This window comes from Neltuma alba, unplaced genomic scaffold (assembly GCF_004799145.2).
Source record: "Neltuma alba isolate B1F8T4 unplaced genomic scaffold, ASM479914v2 tig00011814_pilon, whole genome shotgun sequence".
NCBI classification, from domain to species: domain Eukaryota; kingdom Viridiplantae; phylum Streptophyta; class Magnoliopsida; order Fabales; family Fabaceae; genus Neltuma; species Neltuma alba.
Window position 1 is genome coordinate 159,159 of NW_021636429.1, and position 18,137 is coordinate 177,295.

The following is an 18,137-nucleotide window of genomic DNA, read 5'->3' on the forward strand; positions in this document are numbered from 1 at the left end:
CGCGGGTCGGATCTGGATGTAGTCAGAGCAAAGCTTTGGTGAACCGGGTGGGGAACCAAAAAAAAAAAAGGGTTCAATTGTAAATTTCAAAATTTTAGTTGTAAGCTTGTGAGAGCCATTTGTAAAACGAGTAGGCATTCAGTGGAATAATCAAATCACGTCAAAACTGATTAATTTTAATTAATGTTAATATAATAATTTTCTCTAGAAAAAACCAATTTATCCTCTAACCTCAGACCTCGACATTTTTCACAGATGGGATGAATATGCGTTGAAGCGATGGCCCAGTAGCATGAAGAAGCCTGAAATAAAGTCCAGCAATATGAATCTCATTCTCCTGAGGGCACACGAAACCTCATTTCACTTGCAAAAATTGCCATGCAAAAACATGGGACATCTACAAAAGCAAACGGCACCTCAAAATAGTTGAATGAGGAAAAGACATTTTTCTCATTAACTTGATTTCGATTTCTTTGAAAATCATACCCTACCGTAATACCAGAAACAAAAAAGGAAATACCAAACAGAACGCTATATTTCATTTTCCTTGACGAAAACTTTACACGTTTTCAACCACCCTGTAATTTCTAGTTCACTCATCGTCTTAATACCTACAAAAATTCTAGCGCAATGGTGAAGAGCTTTTAGAAGCGTGAACTTATATTTTGCTCAATTTCTATCTGAGACACTACATCTATGTTTCCTTATCTCTTAAACCGTGATCTGAGACCGTCCCCTCAGATGATACCTCCCCTTCATCAGGTTCAGGCCGTTCAGTCCTAGAGGGATCTGACTGAGTCTTGCTGGAATCTCCACTGTCAGGGTGCTCTACTTTATGCTGCTCCTCATGTGTACCCAAAATTTTTGGTGAAGTCTGCCTAGGCATCTTATTTCCAAAGGCACCTTCGGTGGTTTTGAATTTCGCCGGCTTAATAGGCCTAGGCAATGGAAGCTTGCCCTCAGGAAATCTTGAAGAGCCAGAAATGGATGAGACATGTGGACCTGGAGCAACAGAGGACGCCACCAGCTGAAGCACTTCAGCAGAAGGAGAAAGTCCTAAGCTACTTGTTCTTCTAAGTTGGTTTGTCGATGACTGCGACAGGTTTAATGAATTGAGGCCAGATTCAATCTGCTGAAGTCCTGTCTGCGGAAGGAGAGGTAGAGGTGGGACCAAAGGAGTTGAGCATGAAGCACCATTGTCATCCACGTGGAGGTCACTGAGGACGTCATTGCTGCTTCCAGCAACATCTGGAAGGCCCCTCTGGTGGAACCTAGATCTTCTAAATTTTCCATGCCTCTTCTTGTAGGACCTGAGGTCATTAATGTCCCCAGCAACTTCTGGCAGGACCTGACTGAACTTATGAGTTCTTTTAACTTTCCTTCTTCTCAGACTACCTCTGGGGTCATCTGGAAGGGAAGGAGGTGGACTAGGAATCACAAATGGAGGTATTGTGGGCTTATTTTCTCCATAAACCAAGCGAACTGATTGAGCAACTGCTGAAACCGTGGGTGGTAGTTCTGGATCAGAGCGTTTAGCAGGGGAGCTGACCGCTTCTCGTAACCAGTGGGGAAGCTTGTCTTTTGAAGTACTACATCCAACTCCTTCTTCACATTTTGAGGTCAACGGTTCAGCTCCTTTAACAGGGTTAGATGGAAACACAGAGCTAGTAGATTCACCATTTCCTGCATTGATTTGAGTATCAAGCATATCATTAAAAGACACATCAAGAAGTCCAGGTGATTTTTCAAGTTTACTGGTGCCATGTTGATCCTCATTTTGTTGCCTATTAAGGCTTCCTGAGCCATTTAAACCTAGAGAACCCAAGCAACTGGTTCCATAAGAATCTAGTAAAAATGGCCTCTCGGCAGGTACATAGGAAGAAGTCCCTGGTCTATCAGATGGCTCAGCAGAAGCATCTATGGGAAATTTTGCTCTGCTTATATCGTGATTAAAAGAAGGAAGAGGTGTGAAATGATCATTTTGAAAATGAGGTCGATCTGGCGGTCTAAAATGTGAGAAACTGGATGAAGGATCACCAACTCCTAGTTTCATGTCAGTCAAATGGTTTTGAAATTTTGGCGGCAAGATAAACCGGCTCCCATGCAAGGCCCTTTCCATCATTCCATCAGAGAGGGGAAAAAGGGCTGATTTAGTAGACTTTGACATCTTGGCCAGTTTTGGCACAGGAAAAGCTGGCCCCTGGAAGACCTTGAGTTGTTCCTCTTCCCACCTCATCGCCAAATCTTCAGATGTTTTATACTTTGAAAACTTCAACTTGGGATCTCTAAGCATAACATCCCAATTACCTCTTCCATGTCTACGAACACCAATCCAGAGGCAATCAAGTTCATCTTCAGACCACCCATCTGATTTTGACTTCTTTTTGTACATGCTACTTGAGGCAGACCCAGTTCTCAACATTATGTTTTCAAGCACCTTCCTATGGTTTTCTGGGAACGATGTGGATGTTGGGCCCTGGCCCAAACCCAAAGTGGGGGGCACATCCACATCTTGCTGATTAAATCTGAACAAGTCCTCTGGGGGAATTTTGAATTTAGGTAATAAGAGCATCGGTGGAAGGTCTTGTAATGGGCCACTCGAAGCGTCATTTCTGCTGCTGCTACCACCTAGAGACAGATTAGGTAAAAGGTCCAGATGCGAATTTGGCATGTTCTTAGTTGTGGGTGGCAATCTGGCTAGCAACGTTTCATCAAATGGAAGATTTGGCAGGGCCATCTTCTCCCGGAAAGCAGAGAATCTAGCCCCTTCAAGTGCATCAGATTCCTTTCCTTGCAAAGCTGGCTGAAACTGTACATATATATAAACAAAAAAGCGCATAATTTATATGGTAAGCAACGTGCATAAAGCTGCCTAAATAGAATTGATCTAAAATGAATACAAAGCATGCAAGGAGAACTTACAGGAACAAATGGTAGACTATGATCAGGGATTCTATTCCTGAAACTCTCCTGCAGAATATGCGCCAGCGAATCTGGTAATCTAGCATTTGCTGCTCCTTCTTGACTTCTGACCTCAGCCTCCATGGATGTTGTCCCAGAGGAAGGGGCAAGACTAAATGGAAACTCCTGTCTGGTCCCCCGTCTATTTTGTCTCCAATTTAACCTAGGAAGATTGCTTTCTGATGATTTCACCTGATTGGCATTAGGAGCACAAAGTCCTAGAACAGGTAACAAGTTGCTGGTTGCCATAGAGTTTGTGGTGTTAAGCCCCTTATACTGAGGTGGAGAATGGTCTGGATTATTGACAGAAGCATCAATGTGACTGCTCATGATGTGCTTTGATAGCCTGCCCATTCTTGACATGGAATCAGAGTAGCTCTTCGGAGCTTCTGAAAGCATATCAGATTTGTTCTCCTCTAAATTGACAGGGCCATCCCCAACTAGATTTGATGGTCCAGTTCCAAGATCAGCACTCTTTGCATTGGCAGAAGATTGAAGGAATGACTCAGTTCCAGGGAGTCCATCAACAGGATGAGATCCACCAACTGCATTCCTCCATGCAAGTCGTTCTTTCTGCCGAGCACGAAGCTTAGCACTGCTCAAAATTAACATCAATATCAAGTCTTTCAGAACTATTAAGGGCCCACATAATGACACAGCTAACTGCAATTGTATCTAACAGCACAAACCAGCAGAAAGATATTGGATTCTAAGTCCTTGTGAGAGAAAATTACAAAGGGAAAAGTTAGAGGGAGAATGTCATTTGGGTCCCTTGCAAGGAATTATTAATACTTTGGTCCCAACTTCCCAAAAATAGAAATACAGAAAGTTAATGTAGTATATCACAGTAGTCAATCTCAAAAGGGTCATATGTTCAAAGGGCCAAAGTGTCCATAATTCCTGTACAAGAGACCCAGACGCCATTCTCCCAAAAGTTAAAACGTGCAATGCAACAACATTCATGAGGGATACCAGTATACCCATCTATCGTTCAATTGATTAAGCAAGTGACACGGATTTTTAATCAGTCAGGATTGATTTGTCTATAACATTTGGGACTTGCTAAGGACGTAAAAGCTCTGTGAATCATTCACAGAATTTGTAGGATCAGGTGATTCGGGATATGGATCCCCTCAATTACCACTAAAATCAAATCTCACCATATATGCTTGTCTTAAAATTTCCAATGTGCCACATGGCACATAAATGATGATCAAGTTTCTTTGCCTTTTAATTATAGTCTGAGCCATATGGCCCCTTGATAATCGTAAGATAAACAAAAATGGCTGAATTTGATGCAATGGAAGGACAATCGAGAGAGTGGCAATTGAGGAGATCCGTGTCTGATGATTTATAGTGTTTTTTAAATCCCCTATAAACTGTCAAGAGAAATGCCCTGAAAGAAGCCATAACGAGGATCCAGTCTAATTGCAAGGACACAGCCACAAGCACGCCGTCTATATCCATGCTTAACCACAGCAAAGCAATTTTACTTGACAAAAGGCATAAACATACAATTTTGCTTTTAGGGCCCGTCCTGCTGGTGTATATTCACGCTCAGGCTCTGGTTCTGGCTCTCTTTCCTGCTCATCACCACTCTGCTTGAGGCAAAATATAAGAACAACAGCAAAACGAGGACATGATGAGAAATCCATACTAATATTGTATATTAATGCAATATATAAAGACAGAGTTCCAGAAATTTAAAACCCACCCTCCAAAAAAGAAAAAAAGGAAATCCCTAGCAAGACAGGTTTTGAGGCAGAACACTTCTAGACTAACATGCTAACATATGTAAATTACACCAGGATAACAAGGCACATAACAGTTAAAATTTCAGTAATTAATTGACATGGGAGGACATGCAACAAGTTTTGAAAGAGTTTCAGAACACTGAAACTAAAAGAGTTTGAGTGCTTTAAAAATTCATTGATATTGAGCAGCTAGTGGCTATTTTTCATCCAGAAATTTGAAGGCTCAGTCTTCAACCTTTTTTAACTTTTTGGTAATTCCAATCAGAAAATTGAAAATGATAAGAAAATTTTTCTTGTTCGCTTCTTTTTTACAGTTCCACATGGTTGCTTTTGAATATTATACAAGATCTATTCTTGAATGATGGAAACTGTACCTTGGACAAGAAAGAAATCTTAAAGATTGAAGATGCTAAAAGCACATCATTCCATCCGGGAGTTAACATAATCATAAATCTAGTTGAAATTATCTTGTGAAAGCTATCCTTGGATTTAGACAACCACGTAGATGATGCTCAATGTGAAGATAATGATTTTCTATATGTTATAGAGGCGCTGGCCACAGAATAAGAAGCCGCTCACTCCAGGCAGAGACCAGAATTCATGGAAAATAAATGAGCCGTGAGGTTAAATAAAATGCCAGCATAAGAAATAGTATTTTAATTAGGATCTGAATTTTATACTTTGAATGCGCTTTGTTTTATTTAAATTTTTTTTTTATTTTAATTATATGTGGGCTCCACATAAGTGTGTTGTAGGAATTTGAGATCAAAGCAAATAAGTAAATAATAAAGAAAAAGTTAGAAAATAAGAAAATACATAAAACTACAATATTTATAAAGCCTCCGATGGGAAACTTCTTCTAGGTGTAGGAAAATTTAACTAAGAAATTTGTAGTTTTAGTAATTTTCTTATTTTATGATTTTTCCTTTATTTTTTTGCTTTTATTTATTTACCTTCCAAATCACAAAGTTTCACAAAAGATCCATGGATAATTAAAATAAACATATGTCAAATAAAATACATCATAATATAAAATACCAAACTTAATTAAAATCTCATTTCCTATACATAAATATATATTAATTCATTTATAAATAACTAATAATATCCGTCTTAATCCATCACTTTGCTTACAAACAGAAAGAAAGCAAATCACCTCACTCAATGTTTCACTAGGGTTCGGAGCATATGCTTCCCTATAAGAAACAGCTTTTCTCTGCCGCTTTCCTCGACCAAGAGCTGCTTCCTCTTCATTCTGATACTTCTCCCACCTAGAAACCAAACAGATTCAGAAGTAATTTCAGGTAAGCAAGTTTATTCAGTCTACTTGATAACTAAACTATTCTAAAATGCAACATGAATTTCAAATTTTCTTGACCCGTCTATTTTAAAAAGTGGGTTTAGTGGGTAGTCATGTTAGAAAATGAGATGATCAGAGGCTCACAGTTAACCTAAGATGTTAAAATGTTGAAATGCGTCAACATGTGAATGAAAGGTAGAGAATTGAGAAAAGTGTCACTGAGATCACTAGCTTGCTTGTGATAAGAAGGGAGAATAAGCTAGCGACCATTTAGTAACATCCACGACAACCTTTCAGAGTTAGCCAGGCTCTATTGGCCCATCCGTCCTGACTCATGAATGGCAGTTATGATTGATGATTAAGGGAGTGTTTGGATAGAAACCAAACCATGGTTTCAGAAGTGCTTTTACGGATTACGAAGTAAATATGTGGAGGAGGTTACCTCGTTTTGCGGAAAAGTGCTTCTGAAACCACGGTTTTGGAGCATCCAAACAGGCCCTAAGTTTTTGTTCCTCTCATTTTCTCTATCTCCTTTCCTTCTTTTCCGTTTTCCCCTTCTAGTTCTCTTCATAGTTCTTAAACCCTCAAAAGGCATTACATTAATTCTAACCAAGCGTCTAATCTTGTGCTATACATACGCTAAGAGGTTGGACGTTGTAATATACAATAAAGAAAGGATGCAACCAGATAGAAGCTCATTACCTCACACGAAGTAGTCTGTCCCATTCATTTTCTTCAGTCCCATTCACCATATTATCCTCTTTCTTGTCAGAATTTTGTGTAGAGATATCATCAGTTCCACAAGGAGGTGATTCACCCAAACCTTGTTCTTCAGCCGGTTCATCATTCCATTCAAGGGACTGATTAAGAAAAAGCAAATTTCAATCAGAATAACTAGCGGTATCATCTTTATTCTCAGTATCTATTTAAATGCTTAGTCATGGAGATGCAATTTTTTAAACAGAAAATATTTTGTTGGGAGAAAAAGAAAAATATAAGTGAGGATAAGGCCATCCTACAAGGTAAACTAAAGAATGGAGGACAGGAAACCAAAAAAACCACAAAAAACATATATTCAACAGTCAGCCCAATCTCTTATATATGCAAGAGAGAAACGTTGTGTTACTAAGCCAGTGGCAGGGTTACAAAAAGAATCCATGAAAAGCATCCCATTCTCTGAACAAATGTCCAAGACAGAACTTAACGGGAAAAATTAAAACTTCACTAAACTAATCTAGCGGCTAATGAATCCCAATTTACAGTATAAGGAAACTTCTATTAAGTTCCAAAGAAACATTAATGAGAACAGGTCTTCAGAACATTCAGTGCAAGGGCAACTGAAACTGGAGCAGCAGAATCAATTTCCCTGTTTAATTTAGCTTGTGCACATACTAGTGATGGATGCAACTTCAAAAGAGTAGGAAAATATAAAACCAAGTTAATTGGTCTGAAACATACATTCTGAAACATAAATATATCATTGTATTAATGAGTAATAACCCCAGAAAAAGTCACCTAGGATGGGGGTTCGAAAGGTTCTAAAAATGAGTGGTCAGAAAAAAAAGAAGGTTCATGTCTTTCACAATGCCCCAAATGACCAAATTTAGCACAAACAATCAACTAATGAATCCAAGATTAGGTATTTAATAAACACTTCACCTTAACTGAACCCAGCAAATCATTCTCAGAATCTCCTTCAGCAACATCATTTGATCCATCCTGAAGGTTTGAACGATCAAGCAATTTTAAAACTGCACTTTCATCCCACACAAACTTGCTACTGCTATCTGTACATTTATCCTTATATACATCTCCCAGACCACCAGTCCTCCTCCGATGCTTGTGTTCAATATCTACAACTGTCTCTTCTTTGTTGCTATTATTATCATTTCCATTTGCCCCATTCTGACCAGGAGAGTCACTGAAGAGTTCTTCAGTACCCCATTTTAAAATATCCTCTACTTCCTTTTGAGATCCAGACTTATTTACAAAAAGCTGATCAAGCATCAGCTTCTTCTTAGCAAGTTGCAAGATGCGCTCTTCAACACTGGCACGAACAACAAGCCGATATACCAGAAGCCTATTTGATTGTCCAATCCTATGTGCACGATTCATTGCTTGGATATCAGCATGTGGATTGAAATCAGAATCATAGATAATGACAGTGTCAGCAGTTGCCAAATTTATCCCAAGACCACAGGATCGAGTGGATAACAAGAACACAAATCGACTTTTGTCTTGGTTAAAGCGTGCAATTGCTGCTTGACGATCAGCCACAGAAACAGAGCCATCCACTCTCTCATAAGTTTTAGGCCCATATTCAACACTTAAATAGTCCTCTAGGATGTCTAGTAGCTTGGTCATTTGTGAGAAAAGAAGGACTCTGTGCCCTTCTTTATGTAAAATCTTCAGCATAGAATGCAGAAGAGTCAATTTGGCCGAAGCCTTTATTCTCATTTCATGAAGAAACTCAGCTGATCCAGAATCAGGCTCAGTTCCTGGTATGAGATATGGATGATTGCAGACCTTTCTAAGTTGCATCACAATGTTAAGCATAGACTGCTGAGCAACCCCTTTCCCAATATTTCGCAATATCTGATAGTTCTTTGTCAGCATGGCACGATAATATTCAGCTTGGATAGATGACAACTCAACAGGAACCATCCTTTCTGTCTTGGGTGGAATATTTTGCATTGCATCCCTTTTTAGCCTACGAAGCATATGAGGTGCAACCAGTTTTTTCAATTCCTCAACTTTCTCAGCAGTTGTAAGATCATTGAATTTCTCCTCAAATGTAGAAAGAGAAGGAAATGACGCCGGTTGTAAGAAATTGAGTAAGTTGTACATCTCACCAATGTTGTTCTGGAGAGGGGTACCAGTCAACAGTACACGATGTTGAAAAGAGAATGTGTTGAGCAAGCTGAAAAGCTTACTTTCAGAATTTTTCAGTCGATGTCCCTCATCGACCACAAGAACTTCCCATGGAACTCCACGCAAATGAGAAGAGTCAGCCAGCACCATTTCATATGTAGTCAAAAGAACATTAAATTTATAGGCAGCAGTTCTTTTATTCAATCCACTGGGATCACTAGCATGCCATTCATACTGGCGAATTATGGCTCTTGCTTTTGCGCAGCCATGATATTCCACAACATTCAAGTCTGGAGCCCATAATGCAAATTCAGCAAGCCAATTAGGCATTGTGGAAAGTGGGACCAAGACCAAGCAAGGCAGTACAACTTTAAATTCAACATACAATGATGAAATGAAGGCACAAGCAGATACTGTTTTCCCAAGCCCCATTTCATCCGCAAGTATCACATTTTTGGATCTACACCAGCATTTTCGCAACCAGTTCAGAGCCTCAAGCTGATGGGGAAACAGAGAACCACCTTTTAGCTCATGAGGTTGTTCTGTAAGATTAACTACATCATTTTGATAGTCATTGTTTTTCCTAGTTGAATTATTCTTTGATGCATCCCTTTCCAAGGCAAGGGTTTCAAATTTGTTAAAAAGACCAAGTAGATGCGAAGAAGTCTGAAGAACAGGTTCATCTAAGCTTTCCCAAGTGCATTCATCATAAGGGAGTCGAGTCCATTTTACAAATGCTTCTGATGTTCCATTTTTTGATGTCCGGATGGCAAGCAGCCGTTGAGGCTGCTTCCAACATTCCTCACAGATATTTATTATCGCTGTCCCATACTTAGCCTTGTAATTTTCTAATTTTCTCTTTGCAAGAAGTTTCAACTGGGATTCAGAAATCCAACTATTATGAATATGTGATTTTCCTACCCACTTAACCAAAAATTCATAGAAGACTTTCTCCTGATTTAGACTGGAAGGTTCAGCCACATTAGCTTTCTGAACTTTAGTAGCAACAGTGCTACTCGTTCCCACATCTACATCCACCTCTCTCAGTTTGGTTTTGGGAGACACCTGTGCTTCACAATTAACCTCTTTCAGTTTGGTTCTGGGAGAGACCTGTGCTTCACAATTTTTCAGAAGCTCACTATTATCCTCACCTCTTGAAGTAGCGTTGACATCCTCCACAACCTCCATCTTGTCATTAGTTTTTGTTAAATACTCAGCACTAGCTGCAGAATCATCATGATTTTTACTATCTGTGGCACTGCAATCTAAATCACCTGGACTTTTACTCAATGAATTTATGGGATTGCCTTTTTTACTTTCTTTTGTCACTGATCTTCTGTACACATTAAGTCGTTCCCCTTTATTATTGTTTTTCAAGCTTTCTTTATCAGCAATCTTGACAACATTTTGACAATCATCTGGGATAGTTTCAGCAGTTTCAACATTCACAGCATTACCACAAGCAGAGCTATTCTCTTCTAGTCTGTTTTCATTTTCTGGGATTGGCGCATCCTGAGTGCCTCCACTTTCCGGGATTGGCAGATCCTGAGTGGCTCCACTTTCTGGGATTGGCAGATCCTGAGTGGCTCCACTTTCTGGGATTGGCAGATCCCGAGTGCTCCACTTTCTGGGATTGGCAGATCCTGAGTGCCTCCACTTTCTGGGATTGGCAGATCCCGAGTGTCTCCACTTTCTGGCATTGGCAGATCTTGAGTGCCTCCACTTTCTGGGATTGGCAGATCATGAGAATGTAGATCATCCATGACAGCCACAGATAAGCTCTGTGATGAATTTGTGTTCTTATCCTGAACTCGACACCCTAGAACTCGATCAACCTGTGACGCATACACAATAAAAACTACAAAATCAGTCATGATCATCACTGGCAAGAACCCAGGGAAAATACCATCTCCATCAAATTAATGCAAACTAAGTATTAACATAAGCTTCATTACCTGAAGAGATTCACCGACAGTATTGTCCTCATGTATTAGAGTTTCATCCACATGACTTACTGCCTTATCAAGCTCACATACTTTATTTTTCTTTGCCTGAGGAAACTTCTGCATCCACAGAGAAACAATTTGTATTTATAAACACAAATGTGTGACATTAATATCACAAAAGAGTAATTGACAGCAATAAAAACATCAGTAATCAGTAACTAAATTGACAAAGCCGAAAATGAGACATGGGAAAACTCAAAAAGTTGACATATCAAGGGTGAAAACACACTTGTATGCAGCAACAAAAGGATCCAAGAGTCCAAGTAGTTTTTCAAGTGTCATGTCATGTCTGACGCTAAGCTGAATGGGTACACGACTGCTTTTTTTAGGCGCTTTAGGCATGCAGTAGTAGTTATCAAGAATTAAAGCTACAAGCAAACAAATGTTTTTACAATCACAATGACATGCTTGGCATTTTTGTTTCAAAATCTTGAAAATTTGTTGCCCATTACTTCTGCAGGTTCGAGGAATAATTTTCAATATAGTTTTAGGGGAAAAAATGAGAAGAATTTTCTATTACTCTGTCTGGTATCCATTAGTGGTTTTGAAAGGGGGGAAGTGGAAGTGGAAGAGGAAGGGGAAATGGGGATGAAATATGTTTTGTATATTATGAGAGAAGAATCGTTATATAATTTTTATTAGAGATATATATTTATAATAGTAAAACCAAAATATCCCTTTTCAATAAAGGAAAAACAAAACAGCCATCAGCCCTCCAGCACCTCCACTGCCAGAAATGAGAACCACAGCCCATAAGTCTAACCAAGAAATCGATGCTTTATCAAACCAGAAAAAGATTGCAAGGCAGAAAAAGACATCGAACACAAAGTGGGCGAAAAAAGAACTGCTACTGAAATCAGACAACACTCCAGAAATCATGAAATTGAACAAATCAAGATCTGGACATATCAAAACCAATCCTAGTAGGTCTTTGAAACAAACGAGAAACTGCCTTGGGTTCAATGACAGAGGTTGTTGGTTCTTCAAACTTCATCCTCGCATCTTTGGTCAGCATCTTTATTGCAAGGTCTTCAACACAATGTCATCAGCAACATAGCAGTCCGTCACCACCTCATTCGAAGACTACATCAAATGTTGGTGGAAGGATCACATAAGGTGTCTCAGGACATCATTGTCATCTCCCAGGATCATTACTAACCGCTGTTGCTCTTGGCCATTGTCGTCATCATTGACCACTATGGTCAATGCAGGCTAAATCTGAGACAAAGTTGTGAGGGGAGAGATTGTCCAAAATATTGCTGGTTGAGCATAAAATTCTCTAAAAATGAGTTCCATGGAACTCTTCCTACTTTCACAGGGTTGAGCATGGAAGCCACTTCCACCGATTTTGGTGGAGGTGGAAAACAATTAGCTTCCATCTTACCAAACAAACAATTACAACAGTTCCATCTTTGGTTCCACTTCCATTGTCCCAATTCCAGTGAAACAATCAAGGCAAATATCTATTTTCCATATAATAAATATCTGATAGATAGAACGTAAGTTATTCTTTCGCATTGTACTCTTGTCCCACATGTAGCTGAGTGCATATAGGTGGCCCAGTTTCAACACCAATAGTCATCTGACAGTAAGGACAACTATATATTGTCTATGTTAGGTCCGACACATGAAAGGAAGACAGGTATAATACAAGGATAGGCACTTGAAACTAACAAGGATGTCTTGGGAAAAAAAAAAGGGAGGTCAACACGAAGACACAGCAGATGAATTCACATCTAAATAAAAAAATATAACAAGATGACGTTGATTTTGATAGTCTCTAGCAAAATAAATTATAGTGAAATGCATCATTGGCCTTTGTTTCTCCTAAATTTTGACACTCAGTCCCAAAGAGATCTCAAGATGTGAGAGATAGTAAGTAAAAGCCAGTCCAAATGTTCTTCCTATAGCATAAGCTTTTAAGATGTATAGGTCCTTGATAATTCTAATTAGGAATGACTGAGGCAAAGGGAACAACTCAAGAAGAATAGGGAGTCAAAATAGTATAACTGGATCAGGTAGCATTATTCATCCTATCACAAACAGTTCATCATTCACAGTTGGATGCCACGTGAAATAATTATGCACTTACTTAAACAGAAAAATCCGAAGTAAAATCAATACCTCATCTTTAAGCTCAGCATGAGAGTCCTTGTTTCCAACTTCCTCTTTTGATAAAGATGCAGAAACACTACTGTTTACAGACTTCTGCTTCTTGTGCACTTTATTTTTTCCGGATTTGCCCTTCATAGAAGACTTGCCAGTAGATTTACCCTTTTCAATCTTGAACTTCTTTTTACTGATGTTATTATTAGCCTCATGCTTCCTTTTTCTAACTTCCCTCCAGCAGCAGCAATTCCAAGAACAAGTTGTTTTCTTGGAGGCATGTCATCACAAGATAAATCAGGCTTCCCGCCCACCTGTTGATCATCTGCATCTAAATTAGTAATTTTAGGAGTTGACAAAACTTCGTCAGCAGTTGAGGTTGAATTCCTATCAACAGGAGAGACTGTTGGGGGAGTGTTAGGTTTCTTTTCTTCACCAGCATCTGCGCACGATGAAGTTCCCTCCATCGAAATCCCAAGAGATGGATCACTTGGCTTGTTAATACTAGTTACATCTACTGGAGAAGACAACAATTCCTTTCTTAAGAACTTGTCTCCCCCATTTGAAATAGATTTGCCTTTGCTGGAAGACCTTTTCCTTGATATTAGTGTGCTACCAAATATCTGGGATACTTTGCCTATATTAAGTGAACTAACTCCATCTTTTGCTTTTGCAGTGACAACTTTTGACCTGGCTCGTTTTGCAATTGAATCCAGGTGGTTTATGGGCTTCAGTCGATCATTTCCTTGAGAGCAGCTTGGACATTGCCACTTCCCCATAGGGATGCGCTTCAGAGGATAAATTACAAATTAGAAATGAAGTTTAGACTAAAAGTCGATTCTGAATATCACCACTTAATGATTGACAAACAACCTTATATTGGCTCCAATGAACATACCTTAAGAGGTGGAGAAAGACACTGCAAATGATATGTGCGAGGACAGCTATCACAGCACAATAAGTTTCCACCAAGATCACAAATCACACATTCAAAGAAATACTGGATCCAAAAATTTAAGACATCACAGTTAGTGCAGTCATAAGAATAAAAAATAAGATTACACACACACACACACTAAATTGATGCATTAAAATAACTATAACTCTATAGATTGTGCCCTCTTCAAAAGTTTGGTTTTCAACACTTTCTATTTCCAACTAGAGATGATTCTGGGTAGGTAACACAGTCCCTATGTCCAAAATAAAATTTAGCAAGCACGAAATTCCCCATCCTAATTAAACCATTAAATTCTTAGACCTGATCCCATTTACTTGGAAAATTTTCAAGATAAACATGCCTGTATGAAAATGAGACTCATTTAAATCAAATGAGTTCATATAAAATCACAAAAAAAGAATCATTTCAGGAACAACTGATAATTCAAAATCCATGTAATGCCGGTTGGGTGGTACCTTCCTATTTTAATTATAGATCATATAGACAAATAACCAAGAAAAAAAACGTCTGCATAAATATGGATAGATAAATAAACACACACATATTATGGTCTAAAAAGGGTGGGTATCATACTAGCCAGATCCAAACTCAGAAAATACCCAAAGAAAAAAATCCCCAGATCCAAGCCCAAGCAGAGAAATTTTATCTCCACCCAGAGCAGATGGATATTTTATCCATCCCTATTTCTAAATTTTAATTAAAATGGAAAAGAACATCATCCATCACACATTCCTTTCATTTCCTCCATTTTTAAAGTTGAATATTATCCTTAGGTTAAACCTCCACTTGTACATGTGATCAATTATTCAAAGGAAAGGTAACTCACCCCATCATTTCCTTTCTTCTTAGAGGAAGCTTGACCAGTAGCTACTTCAGTCTTTAGCGAACGTTTTGCTGAGGCGTTCCTAGAAGAATCAGGTGATATTGAATTGTCTACTTTACCATTGGATTGTTCAAATGAAAGTTTTCTCCGTTTGCGCTTTAAAACCCAGTTTCTGTTGATCATTTTACTTGATGATTTGTTCTCCCTCATTATTCATATAAAGGTCCTATATAAGAAATCAATCCTTTTAACTATCAGCATGCCACAGGACAACGAAAATTCAATACATAAGAGAATCTACAAATGATTAAGACAGGCCTTTTACTGGTACACTTTATACAAGTATTGACAGTTTCGCAGTGCAGAAACCAAAAAATTGAAACAGCATAATCACAATGCCTGGTTTAAATATTTAATTTATTCCATTTAGAGAAAGCTGTAAAATGTGAAATTAAATATTCATACATTTTATGTTGGGCCCAACTACGTCAAGAATCATAGGTATTTCAATTTATGTTTTCTCAACATCTGAGACATTCAGAAATCCTGGCCTGACTAAGTCCAGGAAGCATGTGCCAAGGTCTACAATTATCCTGCCTTTATGACTTAATAGTGTTTCTTAAGTTCAAAACACAAAATCTCATAATTCAACTGTCTTGACTCCTTCATTGCTCCTATCAATATTATGCTGCCATCAAAAGGGTTATTCTTAACACATATAACAGTGCTCTGTTAATATTTGGAGGCCTTCCATCTCAAATTTAATGTTCATAAATTGGTCTCAGTTTAAGAAGTAACATGATCCCCTAAAAATGTTATTGGTTTAAAAATAAGGGCAATACTAAGCTTCTTTGAACATCAGAAACAACAGAATCAAAGGTAAGAGAAAAAGCAACGGGTTAGTAAAGAAACAAAAGTTTTCACCAGAAATGCACAGGAGATATCAAAGAAAATATAATATTTTGCTTGATAATGAACAATTTCAGAAATTCCACAAAAGAAAGAAATAAAAAGTCAGAATTCTGTCATCTAAACTGGGTAATATTCGCGCCTGGTCAATTTAAAAGGTATATCTTTCAAAAGAGATTAAATATGCATTTCCTTAAATTATGCAAATAATAAATCAATGGCCTGCACCAATTTCCGCAGTTACACTAATAGTAAGCAGGAGAAATTTCCAAAAACATAATTGGCAGGTGCAAAGAGTTTAACTCAAAAATTAGTGAGTGAAGTTAGTCCTTGAAAACAGCAAAACTCTTTGCACATTACTCCTTGAAAACAACAAAACACTAATCCCCGCACTCACAATTTTTCATGCTAAATTTAAATAGGCCTGATAATACAGGAACAAAATTAGCACTTTGCTTCTTCCAAAATGCAGGCTTAAAAGCTATGGATTTCCAAGGGAAAAAAATGAATCTGTGTATCCTAAGACTGCAAATGCACAAGGGGAAATAACTAGAGATCTTATAGTATTAGCAATTATGCTTGTATCCATATATAATCCGTATTCAAAGCAGGATCAGATTATTTATTCTAGCATCAACTGACTACTGTGGTGCCCCTGTCATCCACCATCTATAAAATGTGCTGAATTCAGGACACGTCTACCTTCAACAACTAGTGAATGCATGCTCCAGCACACCACAAAAACAGAAAATATATAATTCAACAATTAACTCGCAATTAGTTGGGCATTATGCACACTGAACTCACACTAGATAGATAGAAACCCCATTTAAATTTAAGCAACTATTCAACTCAGGAACTACTACTCCGAAATCCAAGTGCCAAAGCTGCTCACTAAAAACAGCAACTTGGCAGCAAAGACTACAATTACAGGTGAAGTAGCTTTACCAATTAAGGAGACAGATAGATTCCGGGCAACAAATAACGATACCAAAAATTCAGCTAAAACCGATAGAGAAACAGCAAAGGAAACAAATTAAACAAGCAACAACTTGGCAGCAAAAACATGAAGTAAATAGCTTTACCAATTAAGGAAAGTAGACAGGGCATTCCGGGATAGATTAGCTAAACAGCGAAACGAGAAGACAGCAAAGAAACAAAAAAACATATAATCTTGCAGGTGGATCAAAAAGCATGAATCAAATAGATTGCATCAGATTGGGAAATGGAAAGTAGACAGTGGTTGGGAGATTAGGGCATAGAAGCGAGCGAGGAACGAAAGGAGGGGGGGCAGACAAATGAAAAATAGAGAGAAAGCGAGAGAGAGAGAGAAAATAAAAAGATAGTTGTTGGTGTTGTTGATGTTGTCTTTGTAGATAGAGAAAGAGTGTTTGTTTAGAGAGAGAAAGCATACTCCCAATACGGAATCGCCGGGGTCATAGTCCCCATGGGACGGGGTTACACTCTGACATGGCAGGAGAGAGAGAGAGAGAAGAGAGAGAAGGCGTGGTGTGTTGTTGTTGATGTTCTTGTTGAACCCTCCAAGGCGTTCGACCACTCCAGCCCCGCCACGTGGCGCGACGAGGAGAGTTTTGCTCCCTCTTCCTGCTCTCTCCTCTTCGAATTTGCTTCCCATTTTCGTTCTCTTTTCTTGTGTTGAGGTTTCATTCTCCCTTTCCTTTTCTGTGATTTGCTTTTTCCCTCTGTTTCTCTCTCTTCCTCCTTCCTTCTCAGATTGAGATGCCACCAGAGAGAGAGAGAGAGAAGCAAGTGCTCTTCCTTCTCAATTTCTCATCATCGCCGCCATCGATTGGTTTTTTTTCCCCCCCTTCTAGAGAGAGAATGTTTGTGTTCGCTCCAATTTTTTAATTTCACTTTTGATCTTTTTCACTGCCAGCTTTGAAAAACGTTTTCTTTTCCTTTTGTAGCCAAGTCATGGGTGACATTCCTTCTCAATTAAATAAATTTATTTGAACAGAATTATTCATATATTATTTTTTTTAAAAAAAGGCAAATTTGTCGAGTTGATCATTCAGATTTTCTCATTGAATGATATTTTTGTTAGATGTCATGATTATTTAATGCACATGCTAATTTGACTTGAATGAAATATTTATTTTGGACAATTAATGGAGCTTAATTTAGTTATTAATTAATTGTTAAGTAAGATTCATTCAAACGATACTTTTGAATGAATCAGTGTCATTCAAGTTTAAGGGGGGGAAAAAATAAACTGCACTCAATAATTAGGGTGCAGTTATTATATAAATTTTACTTTCATTTGTGTGTGTATATATTCCTGAATCTATTAATATTAACACAGATATTTCTCAAAGAATATTTTGAAGGTTAAAAAAAAAGGCTTATCTATTTTTTTTGAAACATAAAAATGCTACTCCCTCCCGTCATAAATATAAAAACTAGATAATTAATTTATGAATACTAAAAT

General features: G+C 38.2%; 1 protein-coding gene across 1 annotated transcript; it reads right to left on the reverse strand.

Annotated features, from left to right (window-relative positions):
- Positions 1–433: 433 nt before the first annotated feature.
- LOC114718147 (protein CHROMATIN REMODELING 4) lies at positions 434–17,425 on the reverse strand. Its single transcript, XM_028903408.1, is given in 13 exon segments — positions 434–2,809; positions 2,923–3,556; positions 4,477–4,559; positions 5,872–5,986; positions 6,718–6,875; positions 7,675–10,412; positions 10,511–10,721; positions 10,842–10,949; positions 13,017–13,234; positions 13,237–13,786; positions 13,897–13,998; positions 14,783–15,006; positions 16,859–17,425. Coding segments are annotated over 12 exon segments (7,239 nt in total). The 5' UTR covers positions 14,990–15,006; positions 16,859–17,425; the 3' UTR covers positions 434–694.
- Positions 17,426–18,137: the final 712 nt, after the last annotated feature.